The sequence below is a fragment of the Mirounga angustirostris genome, unplaced genomic scaffold, assembly GCF_029215605.1.
Source record: "Mirounga angustirostris isolate CCGP_5_RB_7025 unplaced genomic scaffold, mMirAng1.0.hap1 SCAF_5, whole genome shotgun sequence".
Lineage (NCBI taxonomy): Eukaryota > Metazoa > Chordata > Mammalia > Carnivora > Phocidae > Mirounga > Mirounga angustirostris.
Genome location: NW_026991713.1, coordinates 132,649,868 through 132,671,695, shown reverse-complemented (window position 1 = coordinate 132,671,695; position 21,828 = coordinate 132,649,868). Strand labels below are relative to the sequence as shown.

At 43.9% G+C, this 21,828-nt stretch overlaps 1 protein-coding gene across 1 annotated transcript in view; it reads left to right on the top strand.

Moving 5' to 3' along the window:
- Nucleotides 1-21,828, top strand: part of ITIH2 (inter-alpha-trypsin inhibitor heavy chain 2) — a 33,720-nt gene that overhangs the window by 8,733 nt on the left and 3,159 nt on the right. The window contains exons 6-19 of the mRNA XM_064592086.1: nucleotides 110-272; nucleotides 4,226-4,333; nucleotides 4,991-5,119; nucleotides 6,511-6,627; nucleotides 6,917-7,085; nucleotides 7,691-7,816; nucleotides 9,559-9,740; nucleotides 10,594-10,779; nucleotides 11,162-11,301; nucleotides 12,347-12,516; nucleotides 14,920-15,057; nucleotides 19,880-19,993; nucleotides 20,386-20,584; nucleotides 21,160-21,332. Coding sequence (XP_064448156.1) covers nucleotides 110-272; nucleotides 4,226-4,333; nucleotides 4,991-5,119; nucleotides 6,511-6,627; nucleotides 6,917-7,085; nucleotides 7,691-7,816; nucleotides 9,559-9,740; nucleotides 10,594-10,779; nucleotides 11,162-11,301; nucleotides 12,347-12,516; nucleotides 14,920-15,057; nucleotides 19,880-19,993; nucleotides 20,386-20,584; nucleotides 21,160-21,332 — 2,114 coding nt within the window. The remainder of the gene's footprint in view (nucleotides 1-109; nucleotides 273-4,225; nucleotides 4,334-4,990; nucleotides 5,120-6,510; nucleotides 6,628-6,916; nucleotides 7,086-7,690; nucleotides 7,817-9,558; nucleotides 9,741-10,593; nucleotides 10,780-11,161; nucleotides 11,302-12,346; nucleotides 12,517-14,919; nucleotides 15,058-19,879; nucleotides 19,994-20,385; nucleotides 20,585-21,159; nucleotides 21,333-21,828) is intronic.

Here is a 21,828-nt window from a genome sequence, read left to right as displayed (position 1 = left end):
GCAGCCTGATTGCCCACAAAAACCTAGGTGCCCTCTGCATAGATGCGGGGTCTTGCTCTCCATCATGCATGTGCTGACTTACATCCCGGGGCGGGTGTTAAACCTTTAGGAGCAGGGCTCTTGATATGGAAAACTTCAAAACCGAAGTAAACATCCTCCCTGGAGCAAAGGTGCAGTTTGAACTTCACTACCAGGAAGTAAAGTGGAGGAAGCTGGGATCCTATGAACACAGGCTCCATCTGCAGCCAGGACGACTGGCCAAACACTTGGAGGTGAGTTGGAATTTGCAGGGCATGCAGGGACCGCATCCACTGATGGCTCCTAGCCCCGATTTATACTTTCCGGGGTCACCACTCTTTGTGGCCTTGGATACATGCAAGTCAGCAAGACGGTGATGGATTTGGAGTCCACCAGGACTCCTCAGGGATTTCAATGAGGGCTCGGCTCCATATTAGCTGTGTTAGTTTCCTAGGCTTGCTGCCACAAGCGATTACAGACTGGGTGGCTTAAAACAGTAGAAATTCATCTTCTCACAGTTTTGGAAGACCAAAGCCTGAAATCCAGGTGTTAGCAGGGCTTTACTGCTGAAAGCTTGGGGGAGAATCTGCTCCTTGCTTCTCCTCGTGTCTGGCAACTGCTGGTACTCCTTAACCCGTGGTCTCATAGCTACAGCACTCCAATCTCGACCTTGGTGGTCACACCATGTTCTCCTCCATGTGTCTCAAATCACCCTCTGCCTTCTTCTTATATGAAAACGTCACTGGACTTAGGGTCCACTGACATGATGATCTCATCTCAAGATCCTTACCTTTTAACTTCATCTATGAGGATACTTTTTCCAAGTGAGGTATCATTCAGTGTCCAGGGATTTCATGTAGACATGTCTTCGGGGTTACGGGTAGTGGGGGAGAGCGCCGTTCAACCCTTACACTAGCCTTCTCTGACATGGGACACATTCTCCTGATGGTCCCTTTTTTCATCTGAGGAAAGGGTGCTAGAACATATTTTCCATATAATTTATGGAAATAGGTGGCAAATAATAGGAACTCAGTGAATGCTAGCTGTCTTCCTTTACGACCCCGTGGCCCTACTGATACGAACTCACCTTTACTATCATCTTCACCTGTTGCCCTAAGAACTGAGACACTCTTTGGGGGCTTGAATCTTTGTGACATCACATGAACATTTTGTGTCAAAGGCAGAGCAGAGCCAGAAGCAGCCCGGGAGAGTATATGATCCAGTCTGCCTCTCCATTTGACTGATAGGAAGGTGGGGTCCACAGGCAGAGATGACTCCAAGGGATAAATGGATCATGATGAAATTTTTATTCCAATTTGAAAAGGTGCATATCTGACCAATGGAACCCACCTTCTTCCCATGACCACTGTGTGGCATCAACTTGCTCCCAGGGGATATGCCACTGAGTTCTTTTCAGTGTCCCTGCTGGCACATCTGGGGCCTTGGTGAAAATTAAGAAAAGATGCCCTTCATCCTGGCAAATGCAGCCCCATGTCAGGGCAAATGACTTGGCCATTGGGTTATGGGCAGGATCTCAGCACCCTCTTGAAGCCCTGGCTGGAGGCTCTGCACAACTCAACACGTGACCCTGGCTATTTTTCTAGGAGTGATGATGAATGTGTGCCATTCTCTTGCTCAATTCTATGAATCCCATGATAAATAGATGTGATTGGCATCTTGCCTACAATGATGCAAGTGCTCAGGTTGTTAATAATATTAATAGCAACTGAGTTAGTGCTATGAGAATACTTCTGTAATATTTTGGATAAGATACTTACATTATATGTCATTGATTCCTCCCCACAAGTTATAAAGTAAATCTCATTAACCCTGATTTAGAGAGATATATAAATAACTTGCCTAAGGAAACAGCTAAGAAACAATTAAGATTTGAAACTATGTTCTATGCTATTAATCCAAGAATTTGAGTTTGAGTCCATGAAGATAATGATTCTTAACACACATACTATGTAGCACATAAATCTTTCTTATATTTCTGAAATTTTGTTCATCCTTAAATTTTCCATGCTCTTAGGAATTCCTTGTCTTTAAAATAAGACAGATGGAGCTTAATTTATTAGCAAGAGTGTTAGACAAAGTGGCAAGTTTCCCAAATTCTGGTCCAGAATTAACACTCACAGCCCTGGGCTCTGGGCGAACCCATTTCCTGGCCTTCAGTGTCTCATCTGTGTTAGGCAAACGTGATAACCACTACACTACGGAAACCTAACTAGTGTCTCATCTGTGAAAGAAGTTTGGACCAGGTGATTCTTAAGGTACTTTCCAGCCGTAACCATCTATGAAATGTATTCATTTCTAAAGAGGTTTGATCTTATCCAGAGATAAGTTAAGGCAAAATCATAAAATTAGACCTTCTCCTTGTGTTTATTCCAGAAAAGCTTTCTAATCACCATCAGAAGGGCCACCTAACTGGAAATACGTTTTTCCCTCACAGGAATCACAGAGAACACATCTCTTTTTAACTCCCACCCCTACCTTCCGGATATATCAAATCTTGGAAAAAGATCTTATTTCAACTCCCATAGCTGGTTCCTTCCAGAAATGCCAATAAATATGTTGGGTGACAGGTTGGGACCTGTCAATGAACCAGTGATGGGATCGTAGGTACACACCCCCAAAGCACAGTTTCCTACTAGATTTGGGGGCCATGTCTGCATCAAATTGAGCACAGGACTACTAATAGCTTCTGTGACACTCGGGAAAAGACCCCTCTGCCATTTTTATGCTCTTATGGAGAGACTGAACTTTGTCCTGAGTAGTCTACACTTATTTATAGGTAGAACCTTATGGAAGAGAGAAAGCAGTGGACCCAGTTTTCTGCAACTCCCTGACTTTTCTCCCTTTCCTCCAGGAACTGCTCAATCAACTACTCAAAATGTCTGGGTCAAACTGTCCTGGGATGTCTGATCCACCTGATTCTATGTAGATTTAGTTCTTACCAACATGGAGAGCCTGGAGCTAATGGGAATCTTGGAGGCAAATTAAACTCACATCTTATGTTGGAATTTGTAATAACCAAGAAAGAAAATGTTGGCTCTGCTTAGACAAGTGTCCATGACTTTTTGAAAGAAGATTAAAAAAAAAATCAGGCCACCTGGGTGGCTCAGTCAGTTAAGCATCCGACTCTTGATCTCAGCTCAGGACTTGATCTCAGGGTTGTGAGTTCAAGCCCTGTGCTGGGCTCCATGCTGGACATGGAGCCTACTTTAAAAAAGTAAAAATTAGATAAAAATTTGGCATGATTCCAAAGGCAGGGACTTCCAAAAGAGAGCGAGCTCATCACTGTTATAAATGATCTTAAATGAGTAAGAGGCAGTAAGGAAACCAATGTGCATAGGGCTCCATCTGATGGCCTCACATTTAAGTGGGTGTATGCAAAAGCTGGGAAATCTCATGAAAAACAAATAGGATATTGTGGCCTGGGACTAATGAATAGTGTGGCCAAGTCAACTGAAAAGATGGAGCACAAGCTATTGGAAGTCAAGAAGCAGTGTAAAATGTATTAGGAGCTTGGGTCCTGGGTTTGAAGCCTGGCTCAGCCACTTCCAAGCTGGGTAATTCTGAGTCTGTTTTTTCATCCATAAAATAAGCAATAACAAATAAAATAGATAGTAAGAATATCGGTAAGAGTTAAATGGGTTCATACATGTGAAGTGCTTAGCAGAGCACTTAGAGTCTATAGAGAGAAATGAAAGCCGTGGTTATGGTTTTTCCAAGGATCATCCAAAGGGAGTTCCTTCTGCTTCGCTCTGTTCAAAGCACGTAGACAGAAAAGGAATGAAAGGGCCCTGGCCCTTTGTTGACAGATCCACAGACTAAGGGCAGAATCATTTCGCAATGGCTTTCCTTCCTTTGTTTCCTTTGACAACATGAATACTCTTATAAACAACAACAATAAAAATAGACTAGGATAGAGATGGGGAATGAAACCCAGAGGAATGAAGCAAGAGGAGGGGAGCACTGAGTTGCCCAAAGGGTCTTCAGCCCCTGTGGCCAGGTGAATCAGATCCACGGCAGTTAAGGAACGTGCAGAAGTGATCATGGACCCACACTGGGTCACTTCTGGGAAAGCCTGAAGATGAGAAAAACAGCAGAGGATGTAGTCATGGTACTTTTTGCTCAAAAAAAAAAAAAAAACCTTAAAAGATACCTTGATGCTTTGAGTAATTTTCTTTCTCAACTCTAGGTAGACGTATGGGTTATTGAACCTCAGGGAATCAAATTTCTCCATGTTCCTGACACATTTGATGGCCATTTTGATGGTGTTCCTGTCATATCTAAAGGACAGCAGAAGGTATCATAAGTATTGCTTGTTGTAAAGAGTCTTATTTTAAGTGGCCACAAGCTCATGGGTTCTTTGCCCCTCCTGTGCTCTGGGGAACAGAAAAGTGGTCAGGTAGTGAAGTCTGTGAAGGAACAGAGATCCCTGAGCAAAATCTATTGTTTCATTACATTTTGACCAGTGACTGTCCCTTTTGGGGCCCCATTTCCCTCAAGTCATGTGCTTGACTGTAGCTAAAAGACAGCTTTCACATAATCACATAAATCACGTGGTAGATTTTCATTAGTCACAGCAAGAGATGCTCAGCTTAATTCTCTTCGCTTCATGACCAATAATAACCAACAGTGGAGGAGTCAAACTCCTCTAAGAACCTTTCACAGACTTTCTCGAGCTGGTCGCCATCTCTCTGTTGGGGGAAGGGAGGAATTCTTTGAGTATCTTAAGAAGTCCTAAAACCTGGGCAGCAGCACCACAGGCTGGCAGATGCCCTGTCACATGCCCGGCCACTGTCCCTTACATTGGGAATGCGACTTCTGATGCTGCCTGGGTGGGGGCTGGCCATCAAGCCATGGGCAATACTCTTCACCTGTGTGCACAGGAAGCTGTCAGCCCCCCATCTTGGGAGGGAGAGGCACAGAGACTGGGCTCTGATGTCACTGTTCTTTCCAGGCACATGTGTCCTTCAAGCCCTCTGTGGTACAGCAAAGAAAATGCTCCAACTGCTCTGAGACTGCAGTAGACGGAGAGCTGGTGGTGATGTATGATGTGAACAGAGAAGAGAAAGCTGGAGAACTCGAGGTGAGTAAAACCAGTCTCCAAGAGGACTGCCATGCTGAGGCCAAACAAAGGTGTCTTTTGGAACAAGCCCCCCTGGCTTCTGGGTGGCTCCTAGCTGCCAAGGCAAGCGTCCAGTTTCAGAGAAGGGATAGAATCCTATTTCCCTAAGTGTTACTAAGCATCATCTTTTCATGTCAAGAAAACCACAAAGAGCATCATTGAGTTTCATGTTCTTGTCTCAGAAGGGTACTTCTAGGCCTTATATGAAGTACAATAGGAAAATCACAAAATGGGAGTTTTGGATAACCTACGAAGGCCCTTTGCAATTAAACTATCAAAGAAAGCAGAGAGATTATGGGGATGGGTGGACGGAACAACCAAGAGAACGATCTGGGCTAGTGGTGATTTCCAGGGCCAATGTTCACTGTGAGACTTCTTCAATTTCTTTTCCCCCTTTGTCGTGTCTTAGGTGTATGTCTGTATTTCCCTTGTGCTAAGGTAAAGCCCTTAGAGGGTATCTGGAAGTCTGTGCTTCTCTCCAGGACGGGGAGGTAGAGAAGTGTCCACAGCTACACATTTCCAGCTAGGCATTGTACTGTCCTGGTAGAAGTGACCAAGGGCAGTGGAAAGAGAACTAGGGGAGCCAGGCATTAGAGCCTAGAGCAGAAGACAAAGACGGAGATCCCAAATCCAGTTGGAGCGAACTTCTAGTAACTTCGAGAACAATCTAAACTCTCTAGAGTGCTGATAAAGGTCCTTCATGATCTGTCCTGCTGACTCTCCACTCTAATTCCTTGAATTCTTGAATTCAATAGCCCTCGTGGTGCTGAACCACTTACAGAGCCCCTAGTGTGCCATATTTTCTCACCCTTGTGTGGAACTCTCCTCCCCACTCCTACCTGCACCCCCCAAGCCTGCCCAAGTCCCAAACTCATGCTCAAGTCCAGTGCAGATTCCATTTCCATGGGAAAGACTCCCCCATCTGAGTCAGATACGTGTCCACTGGGCGTTCTCAGAGTCCTTTATTTTCCTGATCACAGCATGTAACACTCTGCTACAACTGTCTCTTTACTTGTCTGGATTCTGGGTTGGCCTATGAGCCCGGTGAGGGCAGAGATTCTGCCCGATTGGCTGTTGGCTAGCAGGGTGCCTGGAAGGCAGGCTGTCCATGAAGACTGGGTGGATGGAGGGGAGCAAAGTGAAATGCCCTGGGGAATGAAACTACCCAGAAGTCTTGGACCTTCCCAGCAGAGGAGTGGGGGAGAGCAGGAAGGAGGAGGGAGAGACATGGATGGACACCGAGCCTCCCCTTTATAACCAGCTTTCCTCCTGTTCCCTGTGGCTTGCCTCTTCTCTCTTAGTCCCTAGGGCCCTGCCTTCCTACATGCTAAACATTGTGTTCTGTTCTCCAGGTATTTAATGGATATTTTGTCCACTTTTTTGCACCTGAAAACCTGGACCCAATTCCCAAAAACATCCTCTTTGTCATTGATGTTAGCGGCTCAATGTGGGGAATAAAAATGAAACAAGTAAGTACCTCCTTGTTGGTAAGGGTGCTCAGGGCTCCCCGCTTTCTTTGATTCCCTCCCAACATGGCAGACATTCAATGCACCTTCCCCCCAGGCCTCATCTTGGTCACCTGGGGCTGCTCTGACAAAGTACCACAGATCTGCTGGCTTATGACCAAGAGGTTTTCTGGATGAATGACAGCTTGAGTTGGTACTTGCAAGATGATAGGATGAATTCTTGGTCTTCCTCCTTTCTTCTTGGGCTGAGAGTTAATGTAATGAGACCCTTCTTCATTCTTTTTTGAAATAGACAGTGGAAGCAATGAAGACCATATTGGATGACCTAAGAGATGAAGACCAATTCTCTGTGGTTGACTTCAACCACAATGTTAGAACCTGGAGAAATGATTTAGTCTCAGCTACTAAAACACAGATTGCAGATGCCAAGAAGTATATTGAGAAAATCCAGCCTAGTGGAGGTGAGTGACTTTACCCTAGAGCCCAGTGAGAAACATTCATAGGGTTCAAATCTTCATTCACTTAGCAAGTATCACTCCCTACCACAGTGGTCTTTGCCCAGCTTGCAATGGCCTGCCTTAAGTAATGCATGCATTATTCCATGATGAATACTAATTTCTTGTGAAAGTACGAGGCATAACCCATCTCACACAAGTCTGTGACCATCCCAATCTTTCTCAGAAAAGGATATCAGCAAGTGACACTAGCCTTCTTATTACTCTCAGCATAAAATGCAACTGTCCCCAGACCAATGTCCCAGCATGTCAGCAAGGCTGATTTAGGGACCTTCTATTGGGTGTTTAACAAAATGACAGATGGGTGCTTTGAAAGGATGAATTCATCTTTAAGGGAATAGTTTACTACAAAGTGAGTATTTTACTCCCCTGGGGAATCTTGGCCAGCCTGGGAGAAATTTGTGTCACTTGGAAAACAATCGAAGGATTTGGGTACTGAATAAAATGACGTATGAGTGATCACCAGACGGACGAACCTGAACCCAGGATGTGATGGTTTTTGTGCAAAGAGACAGTACATAACGGAACAGCACATAATGTTACTTTAACAGGCACAAATATCAACGAAGCCCTTCTGCGCGCCATCTTTATTTTGAATGAAGCCAATAATTTGGGAATGCTGGACCCTGAATCAGTCTCTCTGATCATTTTGGTTTCTGACGGCGACCCAACAGTAGGCAAGTAGCACTTCAATCTTCTAGTGACAAATATTTAACTCTTGCTTCAAATGGGAAATCTGATGGCATTTGCAAGTTTCTAAACCACTGTAGCCCCATGCTTTCTAACAGGAGACTTCTTTTGACCCTGGAGCACTCATTCCCTTGAAACCCAGTCCCAGACATTTCTTGGTGATGCTCTTGAAAGCGCCCATTTGGCCTCCACAACGTGGGGAAATTTGAGTATGAACTGTAATAATATGCTATTACATTTATTCCCTCAACTTAAGGTATGTGAGGTGGCGTACGGGAGTGGGTGGGATGAGTGTGTCCGTCCCCAGTCTCCAGAACACTTCTGGAGTCTGCATCCTTCTCCATCCTATTCCATCCTTCTCCACATTCCCCCAGTCACTCACGGCAACTGGAGAAATGACTTCTTTCTGATATATCCTGTACATTATGCATTCTTCGCCACAAAATGGCCCAACTTCTCCTGGCTTCTATCATGTGCTGTTATTTTTATCTGCTTCATCTGTGTCTTTCTACTGGCAAATACAAAAGTGCATGCTAGATTGTGTTGCAGTCTGCCATGCAGATAAGGACCTGTGCCAGACGCAGCTCAATGGAAGGAAGACCAGTGGACCAATCATGACAGTGGCCACTAGAGTTTTAGATGAAAAGCAACCATTTGTCATTATGGTTTTGTGGTAGATTCAGTGGTAGAGATTGAATTCTACCTCTCAGATCAGCTTACTTTTTAAATTCCATTTCAGGGGCACCTGCCTGGCTCACTTGGTGGAGCATGTGACTCTTGATCTCGGGGTTGTGAGTTTGAGCCCCACACTGGTGTAGAGATTACTTTAAAAAAATAAAATCTTGAAAAAAATAAAAATAGAAAACTCAATTTGAGAATAAACTCATAAAGAGGAAAAGGAAACATAGCAGAAAATTAAGTCTGCTTCTTATTTCTGTCCCTTAACCATCCAATTCCTGTCCCCAGAGGCAATCTTTGGTTAGCAATTTCTTGTGTATCTTTCCAGATATATTCTGTGCATATGTGTATACTCCATATACATCTATACACACTTATATGTGAATATATATACACACTCATACATACACACATGCCTATATGCAAATACATCCTACATATACCAATTTTTACAGTTTTCCCCCTTAAAAATGTATCTTTGAGATCATTCAATATAAATACATACAGTTACGTTGCTCTTTTTAATAACTGCATAGTTGCATAGTATCCCACAGTTTGAATGTATCATCATTTAACCAACCTCCCTTACTGCTGTGCATTTGTTTTCAATCTGTTGCTACTCCCAATAATGTTGCTATGTATGATTGCCCATACGTCATTTCCATTTGTGTGAGTGCAGCTTAAGAAAAACCCCTAGAAGTTGAGTCTCTGGGTCAAAGGGGAAGTGCAGGGGCACCTGGGTGGCTCAGTCGGTTAAGCGTCTGCCTTAGGCTCAGGTCATGATCCCGGGGTCCCGGGATCGAGCTCTACATTGGGCTCTCTGCTCCGCGGGAAGCCTGCTTCTCCCTCTCCCACCCCCCCGCTTGTGTTCCCTCTCTCGCTGTGTCTCTCTCTGTCAAATAAATAAATAGAATCTTAAAAAAAATTTTTTTTAAAAAGGGGAAGTGCATTTTTAATTCGACAAATTTTGCTAAACTGCCCTCCGTGGATTTTCCAAAAACATTATAACATTGCCCCTCATTCTCTTCCTCTCTGTCGTCATCAACTTTAGGTGAACTGAAATTGTCAAAAATTCAGAAAAACGTGAAGCAGAACATCCGAGACAATATCTCCTTGTTCAGCTTGGGGATAGGATTTGACGTTGATTATGATTTTTTGAAGAGACTATCCAATGAAAACCGTGGAATTGCTCAAAGGATTTATGGAAACCAGGACACATCCTCCCAGCTCAAAGTAACACTTTTTTTCTGTTCTTTCTTCCTCCTTCATTCAAAGTCATTCAACTAGCCAAATTTAAGTCACAATTGTCATCATTTCAGCTATGTTCGGCCGTGACAACCAGAAAGTGTTCGATTGCTCTCTCACCCCACCCTGCATGGGTATCTGCTCTGCATTGACAGTGAGATTTAAGGCAGGAGGGGGATGGGCACACACTCCCTACTCCCTGAGCAAGTCCTCCTACCCATCATCAAAGCTTCTGGGCTCTCCAGTCCCACTAAACAACTGGTCCTTCTTAACATCGCAGCCATTGTTTCCCCTTCAAAGTGCATTGGCATCTTGGTATCAGCTTTTTATAATGCAACACAGATCAAATGATAGCCTGTAAATGTACTTGAGCAGGGAGCCTGACGCGGGGCTCCATCCAGGACCCTGGAATCACGACCTGAGCCGAAGGCAGACGCTTAACTGACTGGCACCCCCAAGGGTAATATTCTTAACAATTTTTTAGTTTCTCCATTTCTCAGTTCATCTGATAATTGTGAGAATTTTCCCTGTCTCATAGCTTTCCACAGAGATCCTGTGAAAATAAATTAAGAGATACCAGCTAACCATTTGAGGAATCTCAGCAAAAAGCGCTTTAGGGGCACCTGGGTAGCTCAGTTGGTTAAGCGTCTGACTCTTGATTTCAGCTCAGGTCATGATCTCAGGGTCGTGAGACCCAGCCCTGAGTCGGGCTCTGTGCTGGGCGTGGGTCCTGCTTAAGATGCTCTCTCTCTCCTTCTGCCCCTCCTCCCTTTTAAAAAAGTGTGTTAGACTGATGAAGTAGTATGAAAATAATGATTTCTCTGTTTTTTATGAATTGTAGAAATTCTACAACCAGGTCTCTACTCCATTGCTCCGGAATGTTCAGTTCAACTATCCCCACTTATCAGTATCGGATGTCACTCAAAACAGTTTCCACAACTATTTTGGAGGCTCAGAGATTGTGGTGGCAGGAAAATATAACCCTGATAAATTGGAGCAGTTACAGAGCATCATCACTGCCACTTCGGTACTTCTACTTATCTCCTTATTTCTCAAAAGACTAACTGGTCCCCTCGATACAGTCCATCTTGTATATTAACAGGTTAATATTTTGCATTCCAAGAATCTTGCATGTGGAATAAAAGTGATAAAGTGGAAGGGAAGGCATGAGAATATCTCTGCCATGGTCCCCAAACCATTCTGTAAATCCTTCCCTTCTGATCCCAAAGCCAATCCCAAACCTTGCATGTGTGCACTTACTTCCTCTTTTGTATTCTTTTGAATTATTTTGCGCTTCCCTTGAAGTTACATAGCTCCCTGATTCACTCACAGTAGGTAGGAAAAATGCGGATTGATTAACTATAGTTCTGCTCCCCCGATGTCTTTCAACTGAATCTTCCATCATCCAGGCTAACACGGAGTTAGTCTTAGAAACTCTGGCCGAAATGGACGACTTGGAGGATTTTCTATCAAAAGACAAGCATGCAGATCCTGATTTCACCAGGAAATTGTGGGCCTATCTGACAATCAACCAACTTCTAGCTGAGCGGTAAGAAGAGAAGAGTATACATAACAGGGATTTGCAAAAGTAAGAGGTTTGCCTTGAATATTTTGAAAGTAATACACAAGAAGGATTTGGAACCAAGAAAAGCGGCAAATTAACTCGGGATTTGGATTGTCAGTTTCCACTGGTTCCAAGCACTTTAAGTAAAGCTGAGTTCACAATTTTCTTTTTTATCGAGGTATAACATACACAAAGTGGGTGAAGTGCATGAATTTTAAGCGTACAGTTTAATGAATCCTTAGATGTGTCACCCATGTAATCACCACCCGGATCGTTATAGAACACTTCTGTCCTCTCTGAAGGGTCCTTTGTTCTCCTTCCCACAGAACACCCCCCCACACACACACCTGTGGTAGAAATCATGGTCACCATCAATTAGTTTTCTGTGACTATCCCTGCCCCTTTACTGAAGCATGCTGGGTGCATTCACAGCAAAATTACAGATACACAGCACTTTGCTGAAGTTCAATACTGATTTTTCAGGAACAATCCCTGGAAAACAGATCAGTGGTTGCCAGGGGCTGAGGGGCAGGATGACCGGGCGGAGCACAGGGGATCTTTAGGGCAGTGAAAGTGTCTGTACGATAGTACAATCGTGAATACATGTCATCACACGGTTGTTAAAGCCCACAGAATGTGCACAGCCAAGAACAAACCCTAATGTAAACCATGGACTTTGGTGATGAGTAAATGTCTGCTTAGGTTCAGAGGTTGTAACAAATACACCACTCTGGTGGGGGGTTGTTGATAATGGGGGAGGCTGTGGTGTGTGGGCACAGGGAGTATCTGGGAAATCTGTCCTTTCTCCTCAATTTTACTGTGAACCAAAAACTGATCTGAAAAATAAAGTCTATTTTTTAAAAAAAAAAAAGTCCTGTAGGACTGCATGGCTAAATAAAATCCTGGCTTCATGGAGCCAGTTAGCCTTCTTTTATCTGGAGTCCCCAGGGTCCCGGCTGAGCCCAGAGGTGGTGGGGTGTGGGACGTAAGCACAGTAATGTTCTTGAATGCCTCTGTTTCCCAAATATAGAAGCCTGGCTCCTACAGCTGCTGCCAAAAGGAAAATTACAAAAACTATCCTGCAGATGTCTCTGGAACATCACATAGTGACCCCACTCACCGCGATGGTGATTGAGAACGAGGCCGGGGATGAGCGCATGCTGGCCGACTCTCCCCCTCAAGATCATTCCTGTTGCTCAGGTCAGTGCTTCCATCTGCTGGACAAATAGGACGGGTCAGCTTTCTTAGCCTGCACTGGGGTCCTCCAACCTCGGCTCCTCTCCCCCTGTAGCCCACCTCTTGCTCCCAGCCCTGGGTCCCCGTGTGTCCGAGTTCTTCCTGTCAATTTACTTTGGGGTAGTTTATTGTTATGGTCTTAGAACTTTTGCTCACTTAGCTCCCAAAGGAATTTTGAAGACCTACGTACCCCGGCACGCATTGTTTAAATCAGCATTTAACCATTTTTCACCACACTTAAATAGTTGCAGCGAATTTAATTTGGGGCGTATTGTAAACATTGAATTTTTTTTTAAGATTTCTTATTTAATTATTTGTCAGAGAGAGAGAGAGAAAGCACAGGCTTAGGGAGCAGCAAGCAGAGAGAGAAGCAAGCAGAGGGAGAAGCAGGCTCCCCACTGAGCAGGGAGCCCGATGCAGGACTCGATCCCAGGACCCTGGGATCCTGACCTGAGCCAGAGGCAGACGCCTAACTGACTGAGCCACCCAGGTGCCCCAGTAGTGAATGTTTAAAATAAACCTGTTACATCACTGTTTTAAGTGTATTCAACGACATGGAATACCTAACTTGGTACTCTCCATCATCCATTAAAAAAATACATAAACAAATTCTATTATTAGAAATTTTATATGGTTCCTTTTTCTAGTTGAACTGGTATTTCCATTACTGGCAGACTTATGTCTCAGTGTAATACACTGCTATGTGGGAAAGACTTTTACTGATCATCCTGCTCCTATGCAAGAAAAATGTTTACAAATTTAAATTTTTTTCAATTTCTTGTGACCATTAGATTCTGAGTGTTCAAATTTTTTTTCTAGATTGAGTTTTATTAAAATTACTACAAGTAGGCAATTGGTCAAAATAATATACATGGATTATAAATTTGATATCCCAAAGTAAAATTTTATTGAAAATCATCTCTTAATGAGAAAAAAATGTGGCTGTTTTTTCGAGTACCTATGGGTAAGTGTTATTTATTAATAGATGGAAAGAGATCAGATTCAGTGTCATTTCTTCTTTAAAAAAATTTTAGGGGTGCCTGGCTGGCTCAGTCGGTGGAGTGTGTGACTCTTGATCTTGGGGTTGTGAGTTCGAGCCCCAAGTTGGATGTAGAGATTCCTTAAAAATAAATCTTAAAAAAAATGTTTTTATAGGCCTAAGTCTGGATAAATCTTGTTGACATAGGTTAAGTAGATAGGAATGGAATGAATTTGGTCACAGCAACTGTCACTCACTTACAGCTTCTTCAAGGTTATATGCCAAACTCACATAGGATCTAGTATGCAAAAATTATTTTTAATGATCTAGCCCGTGACAGCTCGGGTCCCACTTCAACTGTTTAAAGCAAAGAACTGGAAACTGACTTGCAAACGGATTTGTGTCCCTTGCAACGGATTGGAGTCATTCCGGTTTTTGGCACTACACCAATTTTCCCGGGGGGGTTTTAGTGAGAGAGCATGCCTTCCACTTCTCAACTGGGAGAAAGGGGTTTTCTTAGGAAAAGTACACGTGGAGGCTGAGAACCTTGAAATTGCCACAAAGCCACCCATGATTTCTGTGTCCTGGGGAGAAGTCCTAAGCTGTGCTCAGGGGCACGTGTGCCAAGTTCAGAAGACGTTGGCTTATCACCTTCTTCCTGCCCTCCCTTTCTTAGGAACTAGTCCTATTGAAACACAGTCTTAAGAATGGCCTGCACACCCTGGAGGGATCACTTTCCACATTTTTCATTTTGTCCGAGTGAGATACCAGGTAACCACAGCAGTCTAGGGTTCAAGGAGCTCTTACTTCTGACATCCCAGTTACAAGAGCCTGGGGCCCCACAGCTAAATTTCTCTGGGCAGAAACTCGCCCTAGATAAACTGGCATTTATAAGTGATTTTGTATCAGCTAGGTAAGACGCCTAGGTGAACTGCCATTTGTTTTCTCTAAGACAGGAAGGCTGCCTGTATATCAGAAAGCAAAATGAACTTGCTATAACCAGCAGGGGAAATGAGCTGGCTGAGAAACTGAATTGTTTAGATTGTTGTTTGGTGAGGCAATAGGAAGGGACCCAGGCCGAGGCAGCTGTAATCCAGGACCTCTCCAGGGGCTGGCCTGGACATCATCTCCCGGGCCTGGGCTGAAGACGTGGGGCCCTTCTCCAGCCTCTGTGGGGCAGAGCCCACAGTCCGGGGCCCAGACTCTGCAGAGAGCCCTCGAGCAGGCCCCACAGTGGAAAAACAGGAAAAGCAGAAACAGAGAAAGTTCTGGAATAAAAGTAATGGGAGAAAACCATAGCCGAGAACCTCTAGGGTCTGCGTAACACAGATACTTGAAGTTGTAAGAAATTTCCATGGGAACTAATGGCTCCGGGTTTCTCTATACAGGCGCCCTGTATTATGGAAACAAGGTTGTTCTGAGTTCAGTCCCATCTTGGGTCAACCCTTCCCCAACACCGAAGATCCCAATGCCCGTACTGGGAGCCCAAGTGCTGGAGGCAACTCCTCCCCCACATGTGATGAGAGGTAAGAGACCTTTACCACCGCTTTCACATCCTGGCTTCCTGGATCGCAATCCCGTGGAGCATTTATTTATATACATTTAAAAGTTGTCCTGGTAAAATAAATAAATAAATACATAAATAAATAAATAAAATTAAAAAGTCCTGGTAAACCAGGTGACTTCTACAGGCATGGTTGACCTCCACTGAGAGAGGAGAGTTTCGTGTATGAATCAGCTTGGGCCAGACACCAGACAGTACTTCATTAGTTCCTGATGTAGTGTTCTATGATTCATCGTTTGCACACAACACCCAGTGCTCCTTGCAGTACATTCCCTCCTTAATACCCATCACCGGGCTAACCCATCTCCCTACCCCCTTTCCCTCTGAAACCTTCAGTTTGTTTCCCGGAGTCCATAGTCTCTCATGGTTCGTCTCCCCCTCCGATTTCCCCCCCTTCATTTTTCCCTTTCTTCTCCTAATGTCCTCCATGCTATTCCTTATGTTCCACAAATAAGTGAAACCATATGATAATTGACGTTCTCTGCTTGACTTATTTCACGTAGTATAATCCCCTCCAGCTCCATCCAGGTCAATGCAAATGGTGGGTATTCATCCTTTCTGATGGCTGAGTAATATTCCATCGTATATATGGACCCCATCTTCTTTATGCATTCATCTGTTGAAGGGCATCTTGGCTCTTTCCATAGTTTGGCTATTGTGGACATTTCTGCTATAAACATTGGGGTGCATGTGCCCCTTCTTTTCACTACATCTGTATCTTTGGGGTAAATACCCAGTAGTGTAATTGCTGGGTCATAGGGTAGCTCTATTTTCAATTTTTTGAGGAACCTCCATACTGTCTTCCAGAGTGGCTGCACCAGCTTGCGGTTCCCACCAACAGGGTTCTCCTTTCTCCACATCCTCACCAACATTTGTTGTTTCCTGCCTTGTTAATTTTTGCCATTCTAACTGGTGTGAGGTGGTATCTCATTGAGGTTTTGATTTGGATTTCCCTGATGACAAGTGATTTTGAACATTTTTTCATGTGTCTGGTAGCCATTTGTATGTCTTTGGAGAAGTGTTTGTTCATGTCTTCTGCCTGTTTTTTGACTTGATTATTTGTTTTTTGGGTGTTGAGTTTGAGAAGTTCTTTCTAGATCTTGGATATCAGCCCTTTATCTGAAATTTCAATAGCAGAGTAGCTCCTGATGTTCCTAGAAGCTTGCAGCTTTTCTAGGCTGCCTGGAACACAGAATCTTCTAGCAAGAACATTTCTGACTGTCAGAACTGATTTCTCAAGACTGTACACCCACCACTTACAGAGCACCAAATTGGCAGGAGAAAACATAGTGAGGACTTCGATTCAATTTTTAGAGCAAGTGCAACTCACCCCTATGGCTTGTCTCTAAAAGTATTCTTTGTGGGCCAAAAGTGATTTGCTTTTTCGCTCTTTCATCTGCGGCAATGCTTTATCCGGAGGTCCCTCCCCTGTCCTACCTGGCACGTCCGAGGACAGAGCTTTATGAGGGGCTCTGCACTGAGCTTCCGGCCAGCAGTGGTAATTTAACTTTACAACACTGCACACGTGGGGAGGGCATCCACAGGTCAGGTTACAGTGCTGGCAAAATTGCCATCTTTCCTGTGCTGAGTGGCTCTCAGAGCAAGAGACAAGGGCAAGGACAGGTGTGTGAGCCCCTCACACTGTGGCTTTGCAAGATGAAGCTTCTGTAGAAACGTGCAGAGATAAAGCTAACCTCATTTTTTATATTCTTTCCAGTAAGAATGCGGTGCTTCCTCTGAGTGTACATAGTCGGCTGTACGATGCAGTTAAAGGGACAAGGTCTTGAGAGTCAGACAGTACCGGGGTCAGACTCTGCCCCTGTGACAGTGGGCCAGACTCTGGGACCTCTCTAGGTCTCAGTGAGCCCACCAGTAAAATGGAGATGGTGATAAATTGCAGGGTGGTTATAACCTTAGTTCCTTGTGGAAGCTCATAAACACCAGGTCCTCAGGAATCTATGAAGTTAGTCATGGAAGCCCTCAATCTACCTTCAACCTGATCTAAATATAAGGCTACACAGACTCACCTAAACATGACGTTTCTGCTGCCTAGAGTGATACCAGTTCAGTAGTTGATTCGTGGTTACCTACCAGCAGGTCTGATTAGTGGGATTTTGGTTAATTAAAATGGCAAAATCAATGATGATCTCTAATAAAAGCTATGTCCTTCAAAAAATATTTCAAAACACCTTATTTGTGTAAAGGAAGAGGCTATCATCACAAAATGAATTTTTTTAATTGAAAAAGAGATGAGAACCTTTGTTCTGTGTTTTAATGATGCCCTCTAGTGCCCAGCTCAACACAAAATCAATTCACCAAGTATTTATTGACCTCACCACAAGAGTTTGGTAATGTGAGAGGTGCAAAGAAGTACCAGATTGTATTCCTGTTCTGCATTCGCTTATCTTCCATTTCATGTTCCAAAACACACACATGAACGTAAACGAGCGTATCAGAGCAGGTGGGAGAATGGGCTTGTCATTGGACAGCTTGGCTTTGCTCATAGCTCTGCCACGCACTAACTCTGTAATGTGACCTCGGGCAGGTGACCTGTCCTCTGCGAGGATACGAAGAGAATTAGTTGAGTTAATGTTTGCATGGGACTTTGTGACAACATCTAGAAGACAATAGCCTCTCAATGAGTGGAAGCCTGGTCTTTCATTTTAATCTGGAAAAGACGACCACTACGGTTCTTACAGCTCAGACCTTCCTGTCTCCGGGGCCTTGAGGGACTCAGGCGGGAAGCCTGGCAGATCTGAATTGTTCCTCTGCGCTAAGTTACCTGACATTGTGGATTCTACCACTGGTCTCTGGAATCTTCTGTCCCCCGTCTGTCCTGTTTCCCATTCAATGTAACATCTCTTGCCTGGGTTACTGCTGCGTTAGCTGCTAACTGATCTTCCCACGTCCACTTCCCAATACTTAATTTATACTGTGACAAGTAATTTCCCTAAAGTCAAATCATGTCCCATTTTTTTCTCAAAAACTACAAATAGCTCCCCAACTTAAAGCTTCATTCTTAGGTGTGGTGCTCCACCCATCTCCACAACCCCCATTTTTGGTCTTTTTCTACATTCTTCAAGAACCCATCCCCTAGTTACATTGAGGTACTTTGCCAACAAATCACCCACTTTTATACCTCCATGCTGTGTACTCAGACTAAAATCTGTTTCTTCTGTGTCTTTTGCCTCTCCTAGCTTCAAGGTTTTGTGTGAACTCCTTCACCAGGCCTTTCTCAACTGGCCAGGCGGGGCTGGTCACCCTTCATCTTTACCCTCAGAGCATTGCACTTGTGCTATTTTTGTGTCATTTATTTTATTCTCTCTTCCCTCAGTGGGTGTGTCTGTCTCAATGAAGAAAAACTGTGAAGGAAAAAATTATTCCTGATATTCGTTAGAGCACGCAAGGTCAGGAAGACCTTATTCAAGGGGGGCCATTACAATGGGTATGGGGACCCCCTCAATGGGGTCTTGCAGTTGGGTGGAGAAGATTGGACTCAGCTCCAAATACAGCATGGCAAAGTTGAAGTTTATAGACAAGGACAGGGTGAGGCAGTGGGTGCAAAATCACTCAGAGGAAACATCAGGATTAAGGGGGATTCTGGCCAAACCGACCTAACAGGATTCTTGCTGAAGGCAGTCAGGCGATCAGATGTCACCTGGAGGGCGGTGGGGAGTGAAGAACCCAGTTAGATATCAAGGGTGCTCAGTATGGCAGGTGGGGATTCTAGCTAAGCCAGCCTACTAGGATTCTTGCTAAAATTGGACAATGCAGAGACAAACATGTAAGTCCAAAAGTTGAGGCCTTGTTGAAAAGGTCGGGGGAGCCTAAGTGGAGTTTGGTCAAGGAGAGAATCTTGGTCACTCCTTCATTAAATTGTGACTTTCTTGAAGGTCTTATAAATAAGACCATGACTTATTTGTAGCTATACCAAACATTGCCTAATTCAGTGCTTTGGACATAGTTGGGTTTTTTTCTCACCAACTATTTGTTGAATGATTAAACAAACAAACAAACAAGAAAGATCAGTCAGAATAAGGTTATCTAGTAGCAAAGGAGTTCTTTCTTGAGAGAAGCTTGATGCTTCACTGCTCTTGGAATTGATTAATATCTGTATGCCAACAAATAATATTATGTCTCCTTTATTTTTATGTTTTGTGTATAGCTACTTAAAAAAACACACATCTTTTTCTCTATCTATACAACACTCATGGTATGTATATACACACATATAGTATATATATGTATACCTGATGTGTATGTGTGCTTTTCTTATTCTTTGTGTCTTTCTTTTTTTTAATATTTTATTTATTTATTTGACAGAGAGAGAGAGAGCAAGGTGTGGGGGACACAAGCAGGGGGAGTGGGAGAGGGAGAAGCAGGCTTCCAGCTGAGCAGGGAGCCCAATGTGGGGCTCGATCCTAGGACCCTGGGATCATGACCTGAGCCGAAGGCAGACGCTTAACGACTGAGCCACCCAGGCACCCCTTTTGTGTCTTTCTTATTCATTTTTTTATCTCTAGCCTAGATCATATGTGATAGTTTCAGAATAAGTATACACTATATTTGTAAAATAATAAAACTCTGACAGAAGCTCCATGGGGAAGGGACAATGGGTCTGCACCACTGGGTCCCCAATGCCTAGAACAGAACCTAGCATCTAGTAGAAGCACCATAAATACTTGTTCTTGTTAAGTTAAAGATGTTCAGGAATAAAGTACTGTTCAATGTCACCTTCCTTTCTATGATTTTGTTTGATTTCATTTTCTCTGTGTATTTTCCAGTTGAAAATGACCCACATTTCATCATTTACCTACCAAAAAATGAAAAGAATATTTGTTTCAATATTGACTCAGAACCTGGAAAGATTTTCAACCTTGTTTCTGATCCAGAATCAGGTAAAATAAAAAGATGCTATATTTGAAATAGGCAATTAGATCATTGTCATGTTTCACTGTCACTACTTGGAATTTCTTTCTTTCCCACCATAAAAGAAGTCCTGTACTTTTCAAACTCTGATAATTAGTGAGAAATGAATTATAAATATATTCCTAAGGGAATTAGAATAGCTAAGAAACTGTATGAACTAGCAGATCTTGCTGTGATATAAATCATTTAAAGTACAATAAGACATAGTAACAAAGTGAAAGTTGCTTAGGACAAAAATGTAAGTCCTGAAGCAAAAAATAATAATTTTCCCATATTGTCAAGTTTTGTAAATTTGAATAATGGTGCCCGCATGTGCAAAAAAATGGCACACAGAGAGAAAAAAGCGTGTTTTCTCCTCCAGGGATTTTGGTCAATGGGCAGCTCATTGGTGCTAAGAAACCCAAGAATGGAAAACTCAGCACCTATTTTGGAACACTGGGATTTTATTTACAAAGCGAAGACATGAAAATAGAGATCAGCACCAAGACCATCACTCTGAGTCGGGGCTCTCGGGTGTCTGTCCTTTCCTGGTCTGACACAGCTCATGTCATTAATCAGAGGCGAGTACTGTCACGTCCAGATGCGGGTCTGTCATCCACACATGACTACACAAATCGATCCAGAAATCCGTGATCGAAACACAGAACTTACAGTCATCATTTTAAATGTGAAGAAGTCGAGGTTCAGAGAGATTGTTGTTGCCTACTCAGCCCTCTGCCCCCCGCCCCCCGGCAGCTGAGTCCATGTCTTTTGGCCACTGTGTGTCTCAGCACCAGCCTGCGGCCTGGCATGTAGTGAGGACTCGATAAAGACGTGCCAGATAAGTGAATGAATCCATCAAAAATCCCCAGCCAACTCCATGTCGGAGTGTGCCCGGAAACACTATGATTGTGTCTTATGAGTCATATTTTCCCATGATTACCTGTTCATTGCTTTTATACAAACATATAAACTGACAGAATTCTGGAGCCAGGAGCAAAAACAACATTCTGTAATGAAAAGTGCTGTAGAGGGAGTAGAATACTCGTGGGATTGTCCAGGGCGGGATGGCGAGCTCAAGTTCATGGTGGGAGGAATGACTTCCTAAAAACAGTGTGTTCTAGAAACATTGACTCCATTTTGCCTTTTGCCCCAGGGTGCTTGTCTCTGTGAAGAAGGAGCAAACTGTGACTATCACCCTGGATAAAGACATGTCGTTCTCTGTTTTACTCCATCGCGTTTGGAAGAAGCATCCAATCAATGTAGACTTTTTGGGGATCTACATTCCCCCCACAAACAAGTTTTCACCTAAAGCACATGGACTAATAGGTACGGTGTTTATCACCCATCTGGCAAGTGAGTCTTGGTCTTGAGCAACTTTGGAGGTTAGAACTTGGACAGTGATGGGTCTGGACTCAAAGGACAGGTTGGGGCCATGCTCTGTGCCTGGGTCTTGATTTATACAGGGGACTGAGGACACACAGGGGCCAATGCCATTGACAGAACCATTTATTGTCACTCAGGTTCCCCTAGAAACAAAGAGGCATGACCCACAATGCAGGGCCACGGAAGAAGGCCAGGTTTTGGTCAGGGACCCGAAGCAACAGGTTTAGGCCAGAGCCTCTCCTGAGTTTCTGTGGGAAGACAAAGCAGAGCAGGGTAGTTCCGGGTTGGCTAGCTTGAATCATTTCGGCAGGCTTTGGGCTCTTGGGTGGTCTCTAGTTACCTGGCCGCTGGCCCTGGAATGCTTCCGGGTCACACAGGCCAGGTAGAGGAGGTCTGGCCCTGGGATGGTTTGCATGCAGATCATAGCATGCTCCTGAGT